The sequence below is a fragment of the Phlebotomus papatasi genome, chromosome 2 (assembly GCF_024763615.1).
Source record: "Phlebotomus papatasi isolate M1 chromosome 2, Ppap_2.1, whole genome shotgun sequence".
Taxonomy (NCBI): Eukaryota; Metazoa; Arthropoda; class Insecta; order Diptera; family Psychodidae; genus Phlebotomus; species Phlebotomus papatasi.
This window is the reverse complement of record NC_077223.1, coordinates 60,303,752-60,324,676: the sequence shown is the minus strand read 5'-3', so window position 1 is coordinate 60,324,676 and position 20,925 is coordinate 60,303,752. Positions and strand designations below refer to the sequence as shown.

The window sequence follows — 20,925 nt, the reverse complement described above, 5'->3', positions numbered from 1 at the left end:
ATTTTTTGAATTTGTTCAACGTCTTGAAAATATAATACAAGGTTTTTTTCCGAGAATTAGAATAAAAGTTTTAGAGAAGCTTAAAATGACAAAATTAGAGAATTCTATGCTATTATACTTCATTTATTGAATAAAAACTTCACAGGATAATTCATTCTCATTGCTGAACACACATGCATACATAACCTCAAAATGATTTTAAAGTAACCGTCGATAACTCGTCCGGATTACGGCGATCCGGATTAGAGAGCGGGCACTGTACACCTAAAAAGGGTATTATTTACATACACCGATTTTAGATCAATGTTGCAGGGTAAAATTAACATTTCCGGAACGTTATTTTAACTTTTTCGGATTTCTCTCAGTGTAGGGAATTTTGCTTAAATATGGACATAAATTTCTCTAATGTGTAGAGGCCTTTATGCGAAATTTTAGTTCAATATCAATTGTATTTATATATAGAGAACTGTCAATAAGATGAAAAAGTTAAAGTATTAAACATTAGCCTCATGTAATTAAAATATCACTGAAAACTGTGAACGACTATCGGCAAAATTGTGTCGATCTGGAGCTAAAAATCGACAGATCGGCACAATTAGGCCAGAAATCAACAGATCGACACTAGCCCCCGGCGAAGTGTTTTTTTTATATGGAGCTATTTGAAGCCAACTCACAAATTGATCAGAAATTCAGCTTACACTTCTTAGAACAAGACCGCATTTAGACAGAAATATAGTATATTTATCCCTCTTTACAAGGACCACAGTCTTGTACAGAAGGAACACCTCAATTTTGACATATATCGTGTAACGGTCACGAGTGCAGTAAAATTCCCATAAGCATTTATATGTGAAAGTAAGAAATTGGCTTCAACTTTAAATGCCACTCGCCGGGGACTAGGATCGCCATGTTAATAAGTAAAAATCGGTAGATAAGCACAATTTTAGCGAAGAATTGGCAGATTCAAATTTCAGTTCGCTCCTATGAAGCACAGCGTTCGTTTAAATTCGTGTGAGTCGTTTAATCTCTGTGGTTCGCTTAAACTCGTGTTGCAGAATTTCTGCAGAATTTCCGCGACGAGTTTAAACGAACCACACAGTTTATAACAAGTCATACGACATAAGAGCGAATTGACATTTAAATCTGCGGGAAATTCTGCCAAATCGGCAGACCGACACGAGATCGTCAAATCCGTGCAAAATCAGGAAATCGGCATAATTTTTCCAAAACATCGGCAGATTGGCACTCGAGTGAATAGCGAGCGGTACAGTTATCTACCTCTTGTACCAAAATATCCAGGAAAAGAATGATATTTAATAAATATCTATCCATTTTAGATTCTGGCGCCCCTAGTGTTGGTCCCATGAAATTCAGATCAAAATTCGTCAAAAAATGAAATTTTTCTTTGTCTCTATCAATAAGGAGGGAGTAAATTACTCTTAATAAATATCTATAGTTTTCTCAATATGCTGTACACTGAGAAAAAAACGGGGGTGCGATTAACTTTTTTTCCTCATAACTTTAATACTTTTTAGGTGTAAAAATATATCAACATTTTTTAATGTTAATTTTACACTGTTTTAAAGGTAAAAATAACACGAAAAAGGGTAATTTTAACCCCTAATACACCTGAAAAGCATAATATTTACACTGATTTCGGATCAATACTGCAGGGTAAAATTAACATTTCCGGAATGTTATTTTAGCTTTTTCGGATTTCTCTCAGTGTATAGAGAAAACTATAAAAATTCTCTGTCTAATTCTATCCCTGACTTTTTTTGCTGCGGTCTAGAACAGGAAAAACGGTGTTTTTGATTTCGTGAATTGTGACCCGTTACCCCATGTATCCTGCACTATTTAAACACAGGGAATCCCTGCCATACTTTTTGAAAAGTGCAGAAGAACTTAGACTAGACTACAACACTATCGAGGAAAAAAATTATCGAAGAAGCTAGAAATTTTTGAATATTTGAAAATCTTATTGAAATTTACGACCTACAAACTATATACCTTTGACATGGATTACAACCCTGGGTCTACCAATGACCGGTTTTTTTTTTAAATACCCCCTTGATCTATATTCAACTTCAAATTGGATTTCTGATGATTTGTAACAAATTTAAAACGATATTGAACAATTGAACTGATTATATACCCAAAAAATTACATCAAACAATATTTACACGCAGGGTTGTGCCTTTACATAGTAAAAAATATTTTTTACATTTTACATGTAAAAAATATGTAAAAATGTAAAAAAAATATGTAAAATGTAAAATAGGAAATTTACGCATTTTTGAATCTTTTGAACATTTCCTGTAAGCAATACCAATATTGATATTGCTTATGAGAAATATCAAGGAAACATTTTTGGGAAAACCACGAACTCAATTTCGTTTTGAAAACCCATAGATGTGAAGTAATTGAACGATTTTGTACACATAAAACATACTTCCTGTGGTAAAATAGCGTTAACCCTCTAACGGGTAAGACCGCCTCCAGGCGGTCATTCTATAAATCGCATTTACTGCAATATTATTACTTATTTGAAGTTGAAATATGTACAGTGTCCTCAGTTATAGTCTTACTAACTTATTTTCTGAAGCTGAACTCATTTTGACCTTTCGTTTGCTTACAATCTTCAGTTTTGTGTGACAGGTCAGAGAAAAAGCAACAAAATGTCACTCGCGACATTTCGCGTTTTCAAGTGCAAAAAAGATTGTTTTAAAGTAATTTAACTGTAGTAAGAGTATTACTTTCTGAAAGATATGTTATTCTAGTTTGTATATTTCAATTGATAAGTGTAAAAAAACTAAGAGTATGAGTTTTAGAAGAAAAAAAGGAAGACCGCCTGTGGGCGGTCTTATCAGTTCAAGGGTAAAATTTTAAAAAATTACCGATTTTTTTATTTAATTGTTTTGGTTGTTCTAATAAAATATATTATTATTTTACAATGTATTAATCATGGAAAACAATTGAGATTACACGAAGACTGTCCAGAATGAGTAAAATGGTCGATTTCTGCGAATTAAGCAAAATTGATAAAGAAGCAGACTTCAACAGTGATGATGAGTTCCCTAATTCGTGCTTTAATGCCCCAGATCGTGAAATAAAACCAGGAGATGAGCAATGTATTTCAAAGGACCTTCAAATTATACAAGAAGGTGACGTTTTCATACCTAGCCTGCGACCTATTAGTATAAAATCAGTCTCAATGAAACACCTTGAACTTCATTAACGTCTAATTATAAAAATTATAAACGTTTTTTCCTAAAAATTATCATTTCTTAGATAATCATACAACATTCATCCATAGAAAACGTTTAAAATTAATTTATTTTACTATTTGTTCACTATTTCTCAATTAAAATATTTCAGTCTTTTTATACCTTAAACGGATATGACCGCCTGCAGGCGGTCTTTACCTTTTCTCACCTGGCGCCCAAACGGAAAAAGATAATGAAGAATGGATGGTATTTTTGAGTTCAGTGGACCTTTAATTACCCTAGACAAAATTATTTAACTACATTTTTTGGATATTAAAGAAAACACCGTTAGAGGGTTAATTTTTCTAATTAAAAAGAACATCGTCCTTCTTTCACAGATAGATATTTCATAATGTTGTCTATATTAAATCCTCAAAATGTTGAATTTTCTGATCGTTAACGAAAAATAGAATCAAAATTAATATTATTAGTAAACATGTTGTAAAGCAATAAGACATAAAAATATGATTTTTTTTTCACTATTCGTAAATAGGCAGATGACATTACTTGATCAATCAATTTTTAAAATCTAAAAAAACTTTATTCATTTTTTATAGTAATTATGTGGATTATTTTTAAAGACTTTGATAAAATGATACCTAAAAGAATTTGCGATTTGGTATATTTGCAATAATTGCAATGAAAATATAATATACAGTGATATATTTTCTAAATTTTTATCATCATTTAACCAGAAATTAAAGCTAAAAGAAAGTGTTCCAACTAGTAGAGTTGATTAAGAATTACTTAGCTGTTTTGTATATTTAAGAAGCCAATTAAAACTCCTGAAGTGCAGGAAAAATTAAGGATTTTGTGTTCTTAATACAAAAGGGTTAACCACAATATGCAAGGAATAAAGTCAAAATATATATTTTTAAATAATCTTTAGTAAAAACGATCATAATTGTGCATAAAAGCCGCACAGCTTGAGTTAAAAAAAGGCTGTCACAGAACCGGCACTGGTTCAGCATAAAACGGTAAATATTGTGTTAAAATTGCGCGCAACCTAAGCTTAAAATGATTTCACTTGTATGTAAAGCACTCATAGCTTCACTACGAAAAGGATAAATTACAAATAAAAAGCGCACAGCTTCAGCATAAGACGGTTAAAATTTAATATGAAATCATCACAGCTTCCGAACGAAACCTTTAGCAATTTTGATTGCTTTACTCGCATTCTGTGCAGATTTTGTTAAAATCGATACAATATTGTATAATATTTAGTATGAATTTTTGTTTAATACGTTAGATTCAGTTTAATAACAAAGCACGATGGTTTCTAGAACATTTAAAAAATATTTTTGCATACATTCATTACTACAGAATGAGTGTTAGCAAGAAGAGAATGAGTCTCTTTATGAACATTGTTTTCTCGGATGAGATATCTTGGACAAGGTATATAGCAAAATCAAAAAAAAAATATTGTTAAGATGAAAGAAGGAAATAAGTCTTAATTTGAATGATTTTCACAATATTGGTGATGATTAATGGAAACCACAGAACAATTGGAAAACTCCCTGAGCATGTAGGTTAAAAAATTATGCGTCATTTATATGGCTTATATTTGTTAGACTGGGTAGAGGAAAATTTGAACTCGGGTTGCCAGTAAATTTCACCACGCATTTTCAACGACAAGCTTTACGGCAAAAAGCCGCTGATTATAGAGATTATAGATTATAGACTGATTATAGAGAAATCTTTCATTGAGTGAAAAAGAAAAATTTAAATCAATTTTACATTTTTTACATTTCAACTTTACATGTTAAAAATGTAGCACATGTTAAAAGTTTTTTTTACTGTAAAGAAATGATGTAAAATGTAAAATGCAAAAAAAATCGCCCAACCCTGTTTACACGTGGTTACTTCTCGGAAGTTTGAGCAGCTCGCAAAACTTGTAACACAGTTAGATGCCAAACGGTAAAAGATACGAACTTCCGGTCTTCGAGGGATCTCCCCCATAAGTTGACGCAAGGATCAGTATTATGAGTTTTATGTTCCTACCACCTCCCTCCATTCCTTCCAAAATCATGTTTTCGGGATATTTCGAAAACGACTCCTACTTCTTTTATTTTTGAGTTATGTTTTGGTAGTCGTCAAGATAACCATTTCATTCAAACATACCTGAAAATGAAATTATTTAAATTTGAGTGTGAAATCAACACGGTGCAAGCCAAAAAATATTTCAAATATTTTTAGAAAGTGACATTTCAATATCTGATAGAATTTAACAATATTAGTCACAGCTCAGAAATAAAGACTGGGAAAATAAGGATTTTCATTGCAGGAATTATATTTTATTATTATTATCTTTTTTATTTTAGGCTACAACATGATATATTACTAGTTAAAATTTTACCTTAAAATATAAATTATAAATATATGAAAAATTATCGTTTAATGTTTGAGGGCTTCTATCTCAAAATAACCAAGGCCTCAATACATCATTGCGACCCTCACAGTGCGATATTATACTACATTTCGTCCCATAGCATATTTTAGAGACAAATATATCTCTATATTTTAATAATACACATTAATTTCTTTTTATTGGCTCGTGCAAGGATTTTTCCAGTCATAGACATGAACACAGCCTTGCACATCAAAACTGAAGCAAGTGCCAGGAGCACAAGGCATTACATAAAGGTTGCCAACGCCGGGACCACACTGGTAGAATTTAGTAGGGTCTCTTGTGGGATAAAGTTTTTTATCTTTCCACTGATCCCAGGTGCACGGTGGTGGGGCACAGCTGTACGGTCCAGGAGCATATTGACCATCTTGAGCTCCTGGGCAGTTGCCAGATGGATTAGGGGGAGTTGTCGTTGTTGTTTGTTCGGGATGATGAGGGGGTATTGTAGGAGTTAGTGACGGTTCAGTCGGACAAGGAGTTGCTGTACTTGTTGTTGATGGTTCAGTTTGACAAGGTGTTGTTGTAGTTGGTATTTCAGTCGGGCAAGGTGTTGTAGTTGATGATTCAGTCGGGCAAGGCGTTGTTGTAGTTGATGATTCAGTCGGGCAAGGCGTTGTTGTAGTTGACGATTCAGTCGGGCAAGGCGTTGTTGTAGTTGATGGTTCAGTCTGGCAAGGTGTTGTTGTAGTTGATGGTTCAGTCTGACAAGGTGTTGTTGTAGTTGATGGTTCTGTCGGGCAAGGTGTTGTTGTAGTTGTAGTTGATGGTTCAGTCTGGCAAGGCGTTGTAGTAGTAGGTGTTGTTGCCGTTTCGGTCTGGCAAGGCGTTGTTGTTGATGGTTCAGTCTGGTAAGGTGTTGTTGTTGTAAGAGTGCATGTAGTTTGTGGGACAAACATTTTTTTTAATGAAGTGCCATTACAACTAATTAATAAAATATTGATAATTCTTACCGTGTGAGGTGTCGTTGTGGTCAAAGGATGAGATGTACAATTTAATGGTTCACATTGATCATGCGACATGTCACCGGGTTTTGTGGGGGGTTCACTATACGGTGTCTGTTGCCAATCTGCATCTGGCACACATTGTTGCCAAATGTCTTGGAAACTCATATTAGATGGGCATTCATATTTTACAGCAGCTTCACCCCACACATGACATTCCCAGTACGCGTGTCGATCGAAATTGTTGGGCCAATAACGTCCAAACTCGTAACGGATGAGACATCCTGGTTGTCCATCGCTTACAGGACGTAACATTTCTCCCATCGCAACCTTTAGAAAACTTAGCACAAAAATAGAGAACACTGCACTCTGCATTTTCCACTGTTTACAAAACGACTGATGCCGCATTATTGAAATCTAACGTTCTAATATACCCTCATAAAGCAATTATCGAACGGCTAGATAATAAAGGGATTAGAGTATATCACATTTATTTAACAAGGGCACTTGACAAATATGCGGTTGGATCAGTAATTGTGATATCATCCTTTGCTTTGTATGCTTTGTTGTGGATCCAACCAATAAAGTCTCCTTCAAGTATTGGAAGAAGTGATAAATTTTCTTGAGAACTACATTACTCTATACGGAAGTTATTTCGTATGATACGTCATTTTATAATTTTTGTGATAATGGTAACACAATAAGCAGTTAGAAATTTTCAAATCTTGTTCATAAGACTCTTAAGTATACCCTCCAAGACCTAGGGTAAGTGTGCCAAATTTCAGCATAGTTGCATGCAAGCGCCAAAGTCTCAAGTTTGAATTGCAATATCTTTAATAGAAATTGATTTTTTTCATTCCTTCTACTTTAGGAGTGTTGCTTAGAATCTTGTAGACAATTTATCTTCTTTATTTACTTTAAAATCGTTCTTAATACATTTTAAAATGAATAAAAATGTAGACATAGCTTTGGTGCCCTATTTCGGCCACCTTCATTCTCATAGTTCCTTGCCCTTCAGGAATTCGTCCAATGCCTTTTTCACGTCATCTCGTTTGTCGAAGCTACATTTTTTGTTATTCTTTTGCATTGTATAATCTCTAGAGTATGTAAAAACTAAAAATTCATGGAAATTCGAGGAACAAAATAGGTGGCCAAAATTGCAAGCTGACCGAAATTTGGCACACTTACCCTATGTATAAACTACTCATGTAAAGCTTTTAAACTTCAAGGGAAATAATGTCTAGTCATGCAAATACATTGTATGTTTATGAAACCGGTCTGCAAATCGTATATAAACTTTTTCCGTTCGAACTCGACAGAGAGTACTATATAATCCCTGAACTTTGCACTTCCTGGGCCTTTTTTAATCAACATATGGGGATGTCAGTGGCGTAATAAGCAAGACCTTTGGATCTTACGCGGATGAGATCTCTGACTCGACTCTCACAGCAGTTGTGAGTTCGAATTCTGCCTGGTGCAAGCAACTGTAAGTGTTTAGAAAAAGGAATTTTAATTTTAACACGGAATAAAACGTATTAAAAATGCCTATTAACTCGGGGAGCACGGAAACGCATCCATATCTCGAGGAAGACGCTCTTTTAGGCGATCTACAATGGACTCAGCACATTCTCTCTACACGGTACGACTTTCCAGCCTGATAACATTGTAAAAATATATCTCGATATGATTAATAAATCAACGATATATTATATGATATTACGCTGTTTGTCCGTCTGTCCATCTGTAAATACACCTACAGACTAAGCGGTTAAAACTCAAAAACCTCAATGCTTAAAAAATCGCGATAATACTGAGAACATCGATAGCAAATTTCAGTATATTTTGATTTGACCCTGATCGAAAAAAGAATCGAATGGACGAGTCTACTAAAATTTCAATATAGGGTAAAGTAATATAATTTGGAATTAGTGTTACAAGTTGGATAATTCGCCGGTACAAGTTGGACATGGCTTTTTTCTTGATAAATACAGTACAAAATTTGTTTTTAAGCACAAGGAACCAAATTATAAAACTAAAGCATTAAAAATATACAAATAAAAATGAATTACTAAATTTATCAAGAAAAAAGCCCTGTCCAACTTGTACCACTTAACCCTAAACAATGTTCATAATATAATATTTTAAAATATAGAGTTAGGAAGGAGTACTTAGGGTGAAAGGAACGTCTATAGACACTTTAAGAACTCGTGTCAGCACCTATTAACACCCTACTCTGTACCATTTGGGATACGAAATTTGAACATCTCTGTTTATAGTAAAAGGTATATTACAGAAAAAAACGTTATATTACTTATACTTTACTAGATACATTAAATAATTTTCAATATTTTGACAAAAGTGTCAATAGGGGTTCCCTGTCGAACAGACGTTCCTCCGACCCTAGTTAGGTGCATTAACCCTTTAAGAACGATTGGAACACCGGTGTCCCATAACAGAAAATAATTTTTCCTGACTACCTAAAGTTATTTTTTTCTTATGTTTGTACGTTTTTGCAAAGTAGAAGGTTGAAGGAATCTAGGATATTTTTTGCAAATCTCCAGCTATTTGCTATATAGTAAATATTTAATCTAAAAAATGGTGAATTTTTAAATTCACAAATTTATAATTGATTTTATTTATTTTTTATACTTCTAATATTTTTTTAAGCAAAACCCTTTTGGCAATAAAAACTACAATACTCATACGTAATATTTTGTATTAAAGCAAAAATTATTATTCATTGGTATTGTCAGAAAAATTACTTAAATTTTTAGGTTTTTTTTTTGTCCCTATCGTTCATAGAAGCTCAAAATACACCGAATCAGACTTTGTTGGACTTTCCAAGGCTAGATGTAAGACTAATCATTGATTTTGTATACCAGTTTAATTTTTATTGTTGATTTTCAGTCCGTAAAAAGTGTCTCGTCGTTAAAGGGTTAAGATTTAAAATTCGAATTTGGATAAAGCATAATTTTAGGCACTTCAGAAGTTTTCTTTGTCTCAAATCAATAATCTCTTATTACAATTCTGTCTTACTTATCATGCTCTTTACTTTCGAATAAATGGCAAGGAAAAGTGCATACAGTTGAGAATACAGTCTTTTGTAAGATTTCCGTGTACGAAATGATACATAGGGATCCTTGCCAACTGAGGAAATGATTGATAGTAGGATCTCTTGTGGGATAAAGAGCGCCCTGTTCCAACTGCTGCGCAGTGCATTGAGGTGGGGCACAGTTGTGCGTTCCAGGGGCATATTGATGAACTAGAGCTCCTGGACAGGTTTCAGAGGATTTTGGTGGTTAAGTGGAATATGTAGTTGTTTCCGGGAATGGTACAGGAGATGAAGTCGTTGACGATTCAGTCGTACAAGGAGTTGTTGTTTCAGTTGGGCATGGGGTTGTAGTCGTTGTACACGGGGTCGTTGTTGTAGTTGGTTGTTGTTGGGTATGGAGTTGTGGTTGTAGTCGTTGTTTCCGTGTATTGGTCAGTACAATTGAATGGTTCACATTGAAGGTGCAATGTATATCCAGGTCTCGTGGGAGGTTCAATATATATCGTCTGCTGCCATTCTGCATCAGGCACACACTTTTGCCAAACATTTTGGAAACTCATTTCGGGTGGGCATTGATGTCTCACAGCACCCATACCCCACTCTTCACATTCCCAGTAGGGGAAAGTGACCATGCTTGATACGATCCAAGCTTGATAATAACTATTTTTTTCCTATGTTAATCAATAGTTATGACTCATCGCAATATATTTCAATAGCTGGTGCTAAGCCTCACAGTTCTTAAAAAAATTAGGATCCTAGCTCTTTTTTCCTAGTTTTAGGAAGCAAAAATCAAAAATAGGCCCAAAACTGTAATTTCGATACATGATATTTCATAAGTATTTCTTAATTAATGTCGCTGTTCAGGAAAACTGCTATCATAAGCACATAGAGGGGTCATCAGTATTAATATTTATGTAAAAATATTTTTACTTGGTGGACGCTGTTTTTGTGGGTGGTAACAAATTCATAAATTCTACTTGTGTCCATCCTATATTTTAAGAAGGGTCCATGAATGATAAGTTTAATGTGGCAACTATATCATTAGATGTGATTATTTCATAATTACACATATTGCAATCCGCCAATTTTATCGACAATTGACATAACCTTCAACCCTGTTGCCTGAATTTTAGGGTTGCAGAATGACATTTTCATGGACTCAAAGTGAAAAAATGGTTTTCGCTAGTGCCCTAATGTCATAAAAACACGGCTTAGAAAAATAACATAAAAGTGATTTTAAAACTAATAACCAGTCGTACAAACGATTTAAGCAGATAGAGTAGAGTTCCGTCTAAATATTGATGTGCAATTTTTTGTATCCAGTGAAATTTTTGCAGTGAAAATGGGCCTCCGAATTGTCGAATCAATTATTATACAGGAAGGCCCCGGACCCAACTTGTATAAAAATCGCTACTGAATTTCCATTTTCTTCTTGAGGAAAATCTAAGGATTTCCAGGAACCATTTGAGGTGGGATTATGAACCTAATAAGTAAGACATTTTTTTGTCATAGTGCAAGAATCGCTTCGGTTTGTGTGTTTATCAGAAAATAATCACAAACCTTGGACATCATTTTACAGTATCAAGCATGGTCACTTTCCCCTATGCGTGTCGATCGCAGTTGTTGGGCCAGTAACGTCCAAATTCGTAGCGAATGAGACATCCTGGTTGCCCATTGTATTGAATACTCAACTCTTCTCCTATCGCAACGCAATCCCCAGAACACTTAGCACAAAAATAGAGACCACTGTGTACTGCATCTTTCACTATTTCGTAAAGCAACTGATACCTTATCACCGACTACTGTGGATCTTATATACTCCCGAAAAGCAATAATTGGCTCTCAATTAGATTAAAGGGATTACTATAAATCAGGTGAATTTAACAAGTGCACTTGACAAAACTATATAGTAGCAAAAAAAGTGGTAAATTTCATGGGAAATACAGTGTACCATAACGTCATCAATTTGTTGATATGCCACATGTTTTAAAGGGTTTAAAATCCGCAGTTATGTTGTCGTGTGCATTCTTGGAATGACTTAAGAGGGACTCAAGATAATAATGTTATTATCTAATTTTAGAACGTCTGATATTATTGTACATTTTGCGATGAATAATTTTCAAAAAATCATTTTATTTTATTGTGGCGATCTAGCTTTCATAGTTGATACATACTTCACTTAGGTTAAGTGTGCCAAATTCCGGCCAGCTTGCAATTCCGGCCACCTTTTTTGTTCCTTGAATTTCCCTGAACTTTTAGTTTTTACATGCTTTAGAGATTATACAATGCAAAAGAATAACAAAAAATGTAGCTTCGACAAACGAGATGACGTGAAAAAGGCATTGGAAGAATTCCCGAAGGGCAAGGACCTATGAGAATGAAGGTGGCCGAAATAGGGCACCAAAGCTATGTCTACATTTTTATTCATTTTAAAATGTACTAAGAATGATTTTAGAGAAAATAAAGATGATAAACTGTCTACAAGGTTCTAAGCAACACTCCTAAAGTATAAGGAATGAAAAAAAAATCAATTTGTATGTAAAATATTACATTTCAAACTTGAGACTTTGGCGCTTGCATGCTACTGTGCCGAAATTTGGCACACTTACCCTATCTTATAGTGTGGTTTATATTTGAAAGCTATTTTTTAATGAACCTATTCTTTCGTACGCACACTTTATATATAGAGAACTACAAGACTTTAATTCAAGAGTATCTATTTCATGCTTTCACACAGAAAAATGGAAAATTCTTAAACAGAAACACCCAGGAATTTAATTTCAAATCCCATCCAATGAATGCCAATACCCTAATCCTAAATCCTTGATCATTTAGTTTTAATCGTAATTTGCAAATCTCAATAGGGGGAGGCTTTGATCGTTCGCACATACGCTACCTTCAGACACTTCATATTTCTCCTATATTACTTTATGAATCTCACATATGGCTATATATTGTAATAGCTAACCTTAAATCCCATCTTTCCTGAAAAAATTGAGAGTCTAATCCTTTTTTCCTAGTTTCAGGAAACAAAAAATAAAAACAGGTCCAAAACTGTAATTTTGCTGTGCAATATTTCATACGATTGTGCAGAATTAATATCACTTTTCTGAAAAACTACTATCACAGAGGGTAGAAGAGTTATTAGGAATCAGATTTATGTAAAAATCTTTTAGGCTGAAGAGGCACTTTTTGTGGGTGGAACAAAATTCACAAACTTGACTCAGATTCATCGATCGCACATAGAAGACATGGCTTCTCTCACATTTTCCAAGAAACTTCATTTTAGATGCGATCCCTCATATTCACATCTATTGTAATCTACCGATTTGATCCACCACTAAAAAGGAAAACTTAAAAATCGTAAAGTTGATAAACAAGAAGTAATTTGACTTAAATAGGCTGCAGTTGAGTAATTATTAAGCAGTTTTGCATTTCTTTGATATAAAAATATTTTTCAAGCTTGCACAAACTGAATGTGCAATGAAAGAATCACATCTGCAATAAGCTCATACAGTTTACAACTGGTTTTTGACAATCTTTGACATAACCTCACTATTGTGTTGTTTTGCATGACAAAGAAAAGAAATCTTGGTGGAATCTTGTGTGGTCTTCTCGCTTGCAGAGTTTTAGTCAATTTTTAGCTTTAAAAACTTAGTGATTCGTGTAAATTTGGTGATATTTGGACTTTTCAAGAAAGTATTCATCAGATTTAACCGTTTCCGGAGTGAAATTCTCGTAGAATCAAGCAAAAAAATGGTTTTTAATGTCAATAAAACATCTCTCAGAAAAGTTCCAAAAAAGTGATATTAAAATGTTTTATTCCTTATAAAAATGGTTTAATCCAGTAGATTAGAGTTACCTTTAAACAATGATGTGCAATTTTTAGTGTCCGGTGCAAAATTTACGGTGAAAATGGGGTGTTCAATGATGGCGTGAATCGTGTGCGATAATAGAAACTTGATTCATCTATCGGACAAATTGCCATTAAATTTTCATTTTCCTCTGGAGGAAAATCTAAGGATTTCCTGGGATTTTGTTTGGTGGGATTATGAACCTTATAAGTAAGACATTTTTTTGCGTAGTTGGAGAATCCATACGGTTTGCATGGTAGTCAGAAAAAATCACTGAACTTGAACATCATTTTTGTGTACGAAAGTTCAAAGCCTCCCCCTACATTATTTTTCAGCCAATGATGAACTTAAGTTCCCGATCTCTTAACTTGAAAGAGGTAGGGATTCTAGCCCATTTCATTCGCTCAGAGCTTCTAAACTTAAACGCCTCGGGGATTCACGTCCAATTTAAGTTCCCAGGATCTTATATATAGGGTAAGTATGCCAAATTTCGGCATAGTTGCATGCAAGCGAAAAAGTCTCAAGTTTGAAATGTAATATTTTTCATACAAATTGATTTTTTTTATTCTTTCTTCTTAAGGAGCGTTGCTTGGAACCTTCTAGACAGTTTATCGTCTTTATTTACTCTAAAATCATTGTTAATACATTTTAAAATGAATAAAAATGTAAACTGGCTTTGGTGCCCTATTTCGGCCACCTTCATTCTCATAGTTCCTTGCCCTTCGGGAATTCTTTCATGTCTTCTTGTTTGTCAAAGCTACATTTTTTTACTATTCTTTCGCATTGTATAATCTCTAGAGTATGTAAAAAGTAAAAATTTATGGAAATTCAAGCAACAAAAAAGGTGGCCGGAATTGTAAGCTGGCCGGAATTTGGCACACGTACCCTATTCTTAAATTTAGAGTCAAAATTTTTCTGTGTGTTGCAACGTACACATACAGTAAGGTGGGGTAACCGAATCGTTTTCCGAAGAGTGCTACTTAAACGCTTGTTTTTGGACTGATGAAATTCTTTTTTACTTCTTCTAAATACATAGAATTATTCACTGTTTCATTCAGAAACATAATATAAAAAAAAATCAAAAATATTAAAGAAATAAAATAATGATAATACTGACATAAGTCAGCATGCACTAACTGGGTCACCTTTTCGCTAATTCACTTTTAATTAAACTTTTGGATTCAAAATACTTTTTTTCACAAGGAAAAAAAAACAATAAATGTTTTCAATCAACTAGCTATCATTAGCGAAAATATCACTGCTACAAAATTTTTAGTGAAGAATCAAGCTGGCACAAGATTAAAATGAGTCGATTACAGTCAAGTGTGCTAATCCGGACACTCACTTATTTAATGGATAAAAATATTATTTTCGCTCTTTTCGCTTTTTCTCAAACTTGAGTAGTTGTATTATGTTACTGTAGTGGCTATATTACGGAAATAAAAATAAAAATATTATTTTAAGTGGATTAGTTATAAATGATCCAGATAGCGAAGCGCTCAGATTAGCACACTTAACTATACACTTTACCCTTCTTTATTAATATTATTTATTGGTGCTCACTTGCTCCCCGTTCTGTGTGACTTTAATTAAAAATAATACCAAAAAATCAAACAAAACTAAGGAAAAATTGATCATTGTGGTCATAAGCAAACGTAATGAGAGAAAAAATCTAAGATAATCTCATATTTTTTGCGAAATTAATGGAAAGTATTGATCAATTAATTTATAATTTTACAAAACTAGAATCAGATTAAAATTTTTAACTCAACAGGACCCTTTCAAATTTCTACATACTTAATCAAAAGCAATATCCTTTACCAAAGAACGTCAAGCTTGGTTACTGTCACGACATGCAAGTTTTCCGATGAAAAGAAGTAGGAAAATTGAGTGAAAGGTAGAGGTAAGGGTTTCTCCCCATCATTCGCTTAATAATCATCACAGACACGTTCAATTTGAATAAATGACTTCAGCCTGCTCCCCGCGTAAATATTATGTATATCGATGACCTAGAAAATATCTTTTTTTACCGCTTCCTTTTAGTAGGGTGAAAACAAATTATGGGAAATTAGGGGTAGAAGCTTTATCCAGGCACGAATTATACCAAAGGTACTTTTCTTCAGCTGGAAAAAAGCCATTCGAAGGACTTTTGCATGTGGTTGTTGGCTAAAAACTCTACAAACTTGTTGATATTGCAATTGGGGAAAGTTTTTGAATATTTGTGGTATTGATAATTTTCCAACAAACAAACCCCATCCTCAACATCTCCAAGTATTGTATTCGATGAATTGATTTTTTCAGAGGTTTCATGGTCAAGTTTAAAGCAGTACAGATTGAAACTTTGAATTTGAATAGAATTCTATTGATTTTTTATAACGAAGAAAATTAGCGGGAACATAACGTAGTTTTGCTATTCAATGTTATCTCTTATTACACTATTATAAGGTAGCATATCTCTTATTCAGAACCTGCTTCATATGATTTTTTTAAAACTTTTCTTCAAATTTCTTCATAATTGAATTTAGTAAAAAATTTAACATCTCGGGAATTATTGTACTGCTATTGAATTCTCTTTTACAATTTAAATAGCAATTAAAGACTATAAAGTAAAGCGTGTGCACGATAAGATTGTTCCCAAGAATAATGCTTTAAAAATGAAGTCTACATATAATATTAAAGAAAAAGAAAAAAGGACAGATAATCCTAACCGGCTTATGTAGGTGAGATTCTTAACGTGAGCTAACTCGGAGTGCATGCAAATTCGATTTGGAGCTGAAGTTGGGAGACGCCATTCAGTTATCTTGAATCAAATTCGTGAAATTATACAAATTTTGTATTTAAACCAAAATATCAAGGATTTGGATGAACTGGCACAAAAGTGATATATGGGTGAAATGTAGACCAGAATGTTCTCTATAATTTTGCCATAGAACTGGATCTCATCGAGTACTCAGAAGCCAAGATAAGCGAGGTTTTTTGTTTCTTAACTTGTTTTTTCATCCAGAGTGCCCCAAGTAGTCATTTTTTGAACTTCAACTATATCAAAGAATTGTTGTATTTTGTGGGACTTTCTATTTAAAACCATATTTTAAGTGTCTTTGTGGAGTAGAGGCAGTCAAAATGGCATCTGAGTGATTTCAAAGCGTTATTATGGGAAAAATCATTTTTTTTTCACACTTAAACGGCAAAATCGGAGTGATAGCGTAGTCTGAGCGGAAAATGATGTATGGACGAAATGTAGAGACAAATGTGCTCTACAATTATGTCGAAGTAATCATCAAAATCGGTTCAGCGACAGTCGAGATAATTGAGGTTATGTGATATTGAAATTGGTTTTTCGACTGTGGCGCCCCTGGTGTTGGTCCCACGAAGTTCAAATATTTTAGAAAGTTGTAGTATTTGGTGAGATCTTTCGTTTAAGCCCTCATTCATAAAAATCGGTCACATAGAACCGGAGATATGATTTTTTGAATTTTGTGAACTTTGACCCCTCATATCTCCGGTTCTATTGAAACCACAGCGCACATACGCACCATTTTGGAAACGTCCTAGACTGGACTACAACATACTAAAATTTCATTAACTGCACAATGCCGTTTTTGAGAAAAGTGACTTTTAATTTCGATGAATTTTGACGCTATCACAGCGCCACCTGTGGTGAATTTTTGAACTTCCATCTGAAAGTGCTCATCGAGACGAAACCAAAAAGGTAAAATTTAGGTCGCTATGTTAGTTAGAACCGGAGATAGAGGCCGGTCAATGTTCGAACTTTGACCCCTTATAGCTCGGGTCAGGGGTTATGGATCGACTTAAGGTTTTTTTTTGTTTGATAGGTATAATCAACGGCTACAACATACTAAAATTTCAGCCCGATGCACAATGGAATTTTTGAGTTATTTAACTTATAAGATTTAAAAAATTTCTTTTTAATAATAGCGCCCCTAGCGGTGGTTTTATGAACTTGCGATGTTAGAAGGGGAGGTGGCATTTCACGAGAGCTTTCCAAAAAGCCCTCACTTTTTAAATTCTGACAATTTTAACCGGAGTTATGGCCATTTTAAGAAATTTTTTTTGGACCCTTATAGCTCGGGTTAGGGGGGTCGGGGGACCTTAAGTTTGGTATTGATGGAAAGCTCTAAGGCCCAGCTATAACATACTAAAATTTGAGCCCGCTCGATGCCATAGGGGCGGAGCTATTGAGAAAACAAAAAAAGGGGGGTCTTCAAAATGGCGGAAGGAGGGGTGGGGGGTGGGGGGTCAATGCACCAAGTTGCAATTTTCACCCGATATATAACCTTTGCCGAAAACCGCAAGTCGATATCTTTTTTAGTTTAGGAGCTATTAAGCTCCAAAGAGCGGCCGGCCGGCCGGCCGGGAACGTAACTTAGCCACATATATATTCGGAATCAGGAAGTGGCGAAACACATTTTGGCCAAGTTTGAGGTCGATCGGACGACATGAAATTTTGTTAGGATTATAGTAGGTGAGATTGTTAAGAATCTCACCTAATATTTTTTGAAACTTATTTTTTATTATGGGTCTATGATCTTCAAAGGTTTTACTTTCTTTAGTTCTTATTCAAGAAGAATATTTCTGTAAAGGAAACATGTCCCTTATGGCCTCTACATACTAGAGAAAAATATGTCCATATTTTAGAGTTTTTCCTACACAAGCGTAGGGAATTTGCTTCAATATGGACATAAATTTCTCTAGTGTGTAGAGGACATTACACAATTCTTTCCGTGAAATTGAAATAGAAAGGTATTCAAGGATTTATAAGAAGAATTTTCTATACATGGTCCTTTATCATCGACATCCTACAATGCACTGTTATTGAGATAAAAGAAATTTTATTAAATATTTCTGCCCTGCTTGAAAATTGATAGTTGAAGTTCTACAAAACACGGTAAAAGATTATTTTTAGGTCAAACGAATTTGTATCTATATGGCTCCGGCGCACCATTTAGATCAGGAAAATTTCATAAAATCAAAATTCACATCGCTTTCTTTCTTAAAAGTTTGGCAAATGTCTATTCTACCCTTTGGACTTTTCTTCTTCTTTTGAACCACACCAAATTAAATTTAGTTCAGTCCAATTTGCAGTCGAAAGAATGGATAGGCTTTTTTGAGAAAGAAAGGGTCTCGATTTTTGATTTCATGAATTTTTATCGATCTAAAAGGTGGTGCCGGAGCCAATATGGCACCAGTACATCTTTTTTAGACCGGGAAAAATTTCATGAAATCGAAATTCACATCCTTTTCATTTTCAAATATTTTGTATATGGCTATTCCACTCTTTCGCAATCTTCTTCATATTTTAAGCGTCAAAGCAATTTTAATTTACTAAGGAGAGACCGGGGAGGTTTGGAACAGGGGTAGTATGGGACGAGGCTATTTTTCATTAATTATTGACATAAACGGGATTTAACCACTACTCAATCGTAAGCAACAATAAGATGTATCTTGACTAAATTGCCTCTACACACTAGTAGAAATTTCTTCAAAAAATGCATTTTTAAAGAAAATTTCCCCTATCCTTGTAGGCAGAAACGTCAGAATTTTTTAAAAAAGGCCATTTTTGACGAAAATTGCTTCTAATGTGTAGAGACCATAAAAGACTGGGTATCCTCAGTTCTATTGCTTAAATGCTATGAACATTTTTTTTTAAATTAATAAAAATTGCATATTTTGACTTCTCAGTTTTCCTCTTTGTATTTTATATCAGCTATATATAAATCAAAACTCTTTTGTCTCATTAGCTAGCAGTGTAATCTGAGAACATATTTTTATAAAAGTTTCAGAGTATACACTCTTGTTTTTTATTTAAAGGTTTTAAATACCAAAAATACACGCGGGGATGTTTGGAACACCTGAAAGGGGATGAATGGGACATTGATTTTTGACAAGATTGTAAGTGGCGCGCAAATCGTTACTGAAAAAATGGAGAGTAATTCCCAATTTCTAATGGAAATCTCCCTCTTGTGCAAACTTTAACAGTTCAGCAGTGGACTACAGAGACAATTATTTTTATTTTTTATTTATTTTATTTTTAATAACCATGCTTTTGAGCTATAGTGCTCTTGAAAGCAGAAGAAAAATGATACATTTATTAAGATATGTATAAAGATAAAGATTTGTCAAAAAGCAATGCTTGCGTCCACCGCCGTCTTAGCGTTGGTGATCAACCTCCAGAACCAAACGGTGGAAATGCTCTTTATCAGGTTGTATACAGTGGAGTCTCGCTATAGTCCATCGCTCTATAGTCCACAATTTATCGACCGTTGATTTAAAAGCACTGATTTTGAGTTAGGTTATGTTTTTTTAGTACGCGACGTGCAATGTTTTCAAAAATCATTTTAATATTTCTGGCAAACTTTATTGAGTAGTTGTGATTGTGATAATTGTGATCCATAATGAAAAGAACGAGGACAAGTACCACAATCGCAAAGAAAGTGGAAGCCGTCGAACAATTTCAATACTAAAAGTTGTTGATAATTTTAAAAAATAACATGGACTATAGTGCGACCCAAGTGTCAAATCTGGAACCAAATATGGACTATAGCGAGACTCTACTGTAAGTCATCCACATCATTTGAAAGAAAAAAAGTCTTTTTGACGTTTAGGTAAAAGCAAAAAAAGCAAACTAATGCAGTAGACTCTCTCTCAATCGGGAATATGGGGCAAAATGTCATCCGGTTTAGCGATAGAATTTAGCGTCAAAGCCTTTGTAAATTCCACAAAAAGCGCTAAATTATAAAGAATCACGATAAAATAGGAAGAACTACAGCGAATTTGAGCAAATTAGCTTCATAATTAAGCGTGAAAATTGTCAACAAAATTTGACGCCCGATTGAAAAAGAGCCGATTGAGTGAGAGTCTACTGTATCCTCTCCGAAATTACAGTTGTTTTCCAAGTTCTATCGAGTACTTTTTATAAAGTCAATACCCATAAGTATTTTATAGACCACATGAAATTGTAATACACTATCGTGATTTTTTGGAATACTGTCTCAAAATCAAAACATGAAAAAGTGTCCCAAACCTCCTCGGTCTCCCCTAAATGCAAAATTTTTGAAAAATAAAGGGATGTGAATTTTGATTCCATGAAATTCTTTTTCTGATCTAAAAGGTGTGCCGGGGACAATTGAATCTATTTCAATCATCTGATTATCCTTTATTTAAATAGATAAAATTATTCCACGAATTTTTACGTACGAAATAATCAAATTGATTACAATTTTCTCGAACCGTGTTTCATGAAATACGGAAATAGCCAAAGAGGAATAATGTTAGCAGTGAAACAAACCATGAGAAACATCCAGAATTATTTGCATGAAACATATTTCAGAAGTGTTTCAGATAAACACCGAACCAATCCGACAAAATGATAGAGTCAAAGACAGAA

At 34.0% G+C, this 20,925-nt stretch overlaps 1 protein-coding gene across 1 annotated transcript; it reads right to left on the bottom strand.

Moving 5' to 3' along the window:
- Positions 1–5,544: 5,544 nt before the first annotated feature.
- On the bottom strand, positions 5,545–10,277 carry LOC129801001 (mucin-2-like). The gene is made up of 3 exons (XM_055845752.1): positions 9,950–10,277; positions 6,624–7,010; positions 5,545–6,518 (listed from the first exon to the last, which is right to left on the bottom strand). The coding sequence occupies exons 1-3, from the start codon at positions 10,211–10,213 to the stop codon at positions 5,811–5,813; spliced, it is 1,359 nt and encodes a 452-aa protein (XP_055701727.1). The 5' UTR covers positions 10,214–10,277; the 3' UTR covers positions 5,545–5,810.
- Positions 10,278–20,925: the final 10,648 nt, after the last annotated feature.

Excerpts from the sequence above, each read along its gene's own strand:
- LOC129801001 (XM_055845752.1), bottom strand. The coding sequence starts at position 10,213 with ATGTTTGGCAAAAGTGTGTGCCTGATGCAGAATGGCAGCAGACGATAT. Across the intron at positions 7,011-9,949 it reads CGTCAACGACTTCATCTCCT|TCGTTTTGTAAACAGTGGAA; the intron begins GTACCATTCCCG and ends ATGCGGCATCAG. Across the intron at positions 6,519-6,623 it reads CCACAACGACACCTCACACG|ACTGAACCATCAACAACAAC; the intron begins GTAAGAATTATC and ends ACACCTTACCAG.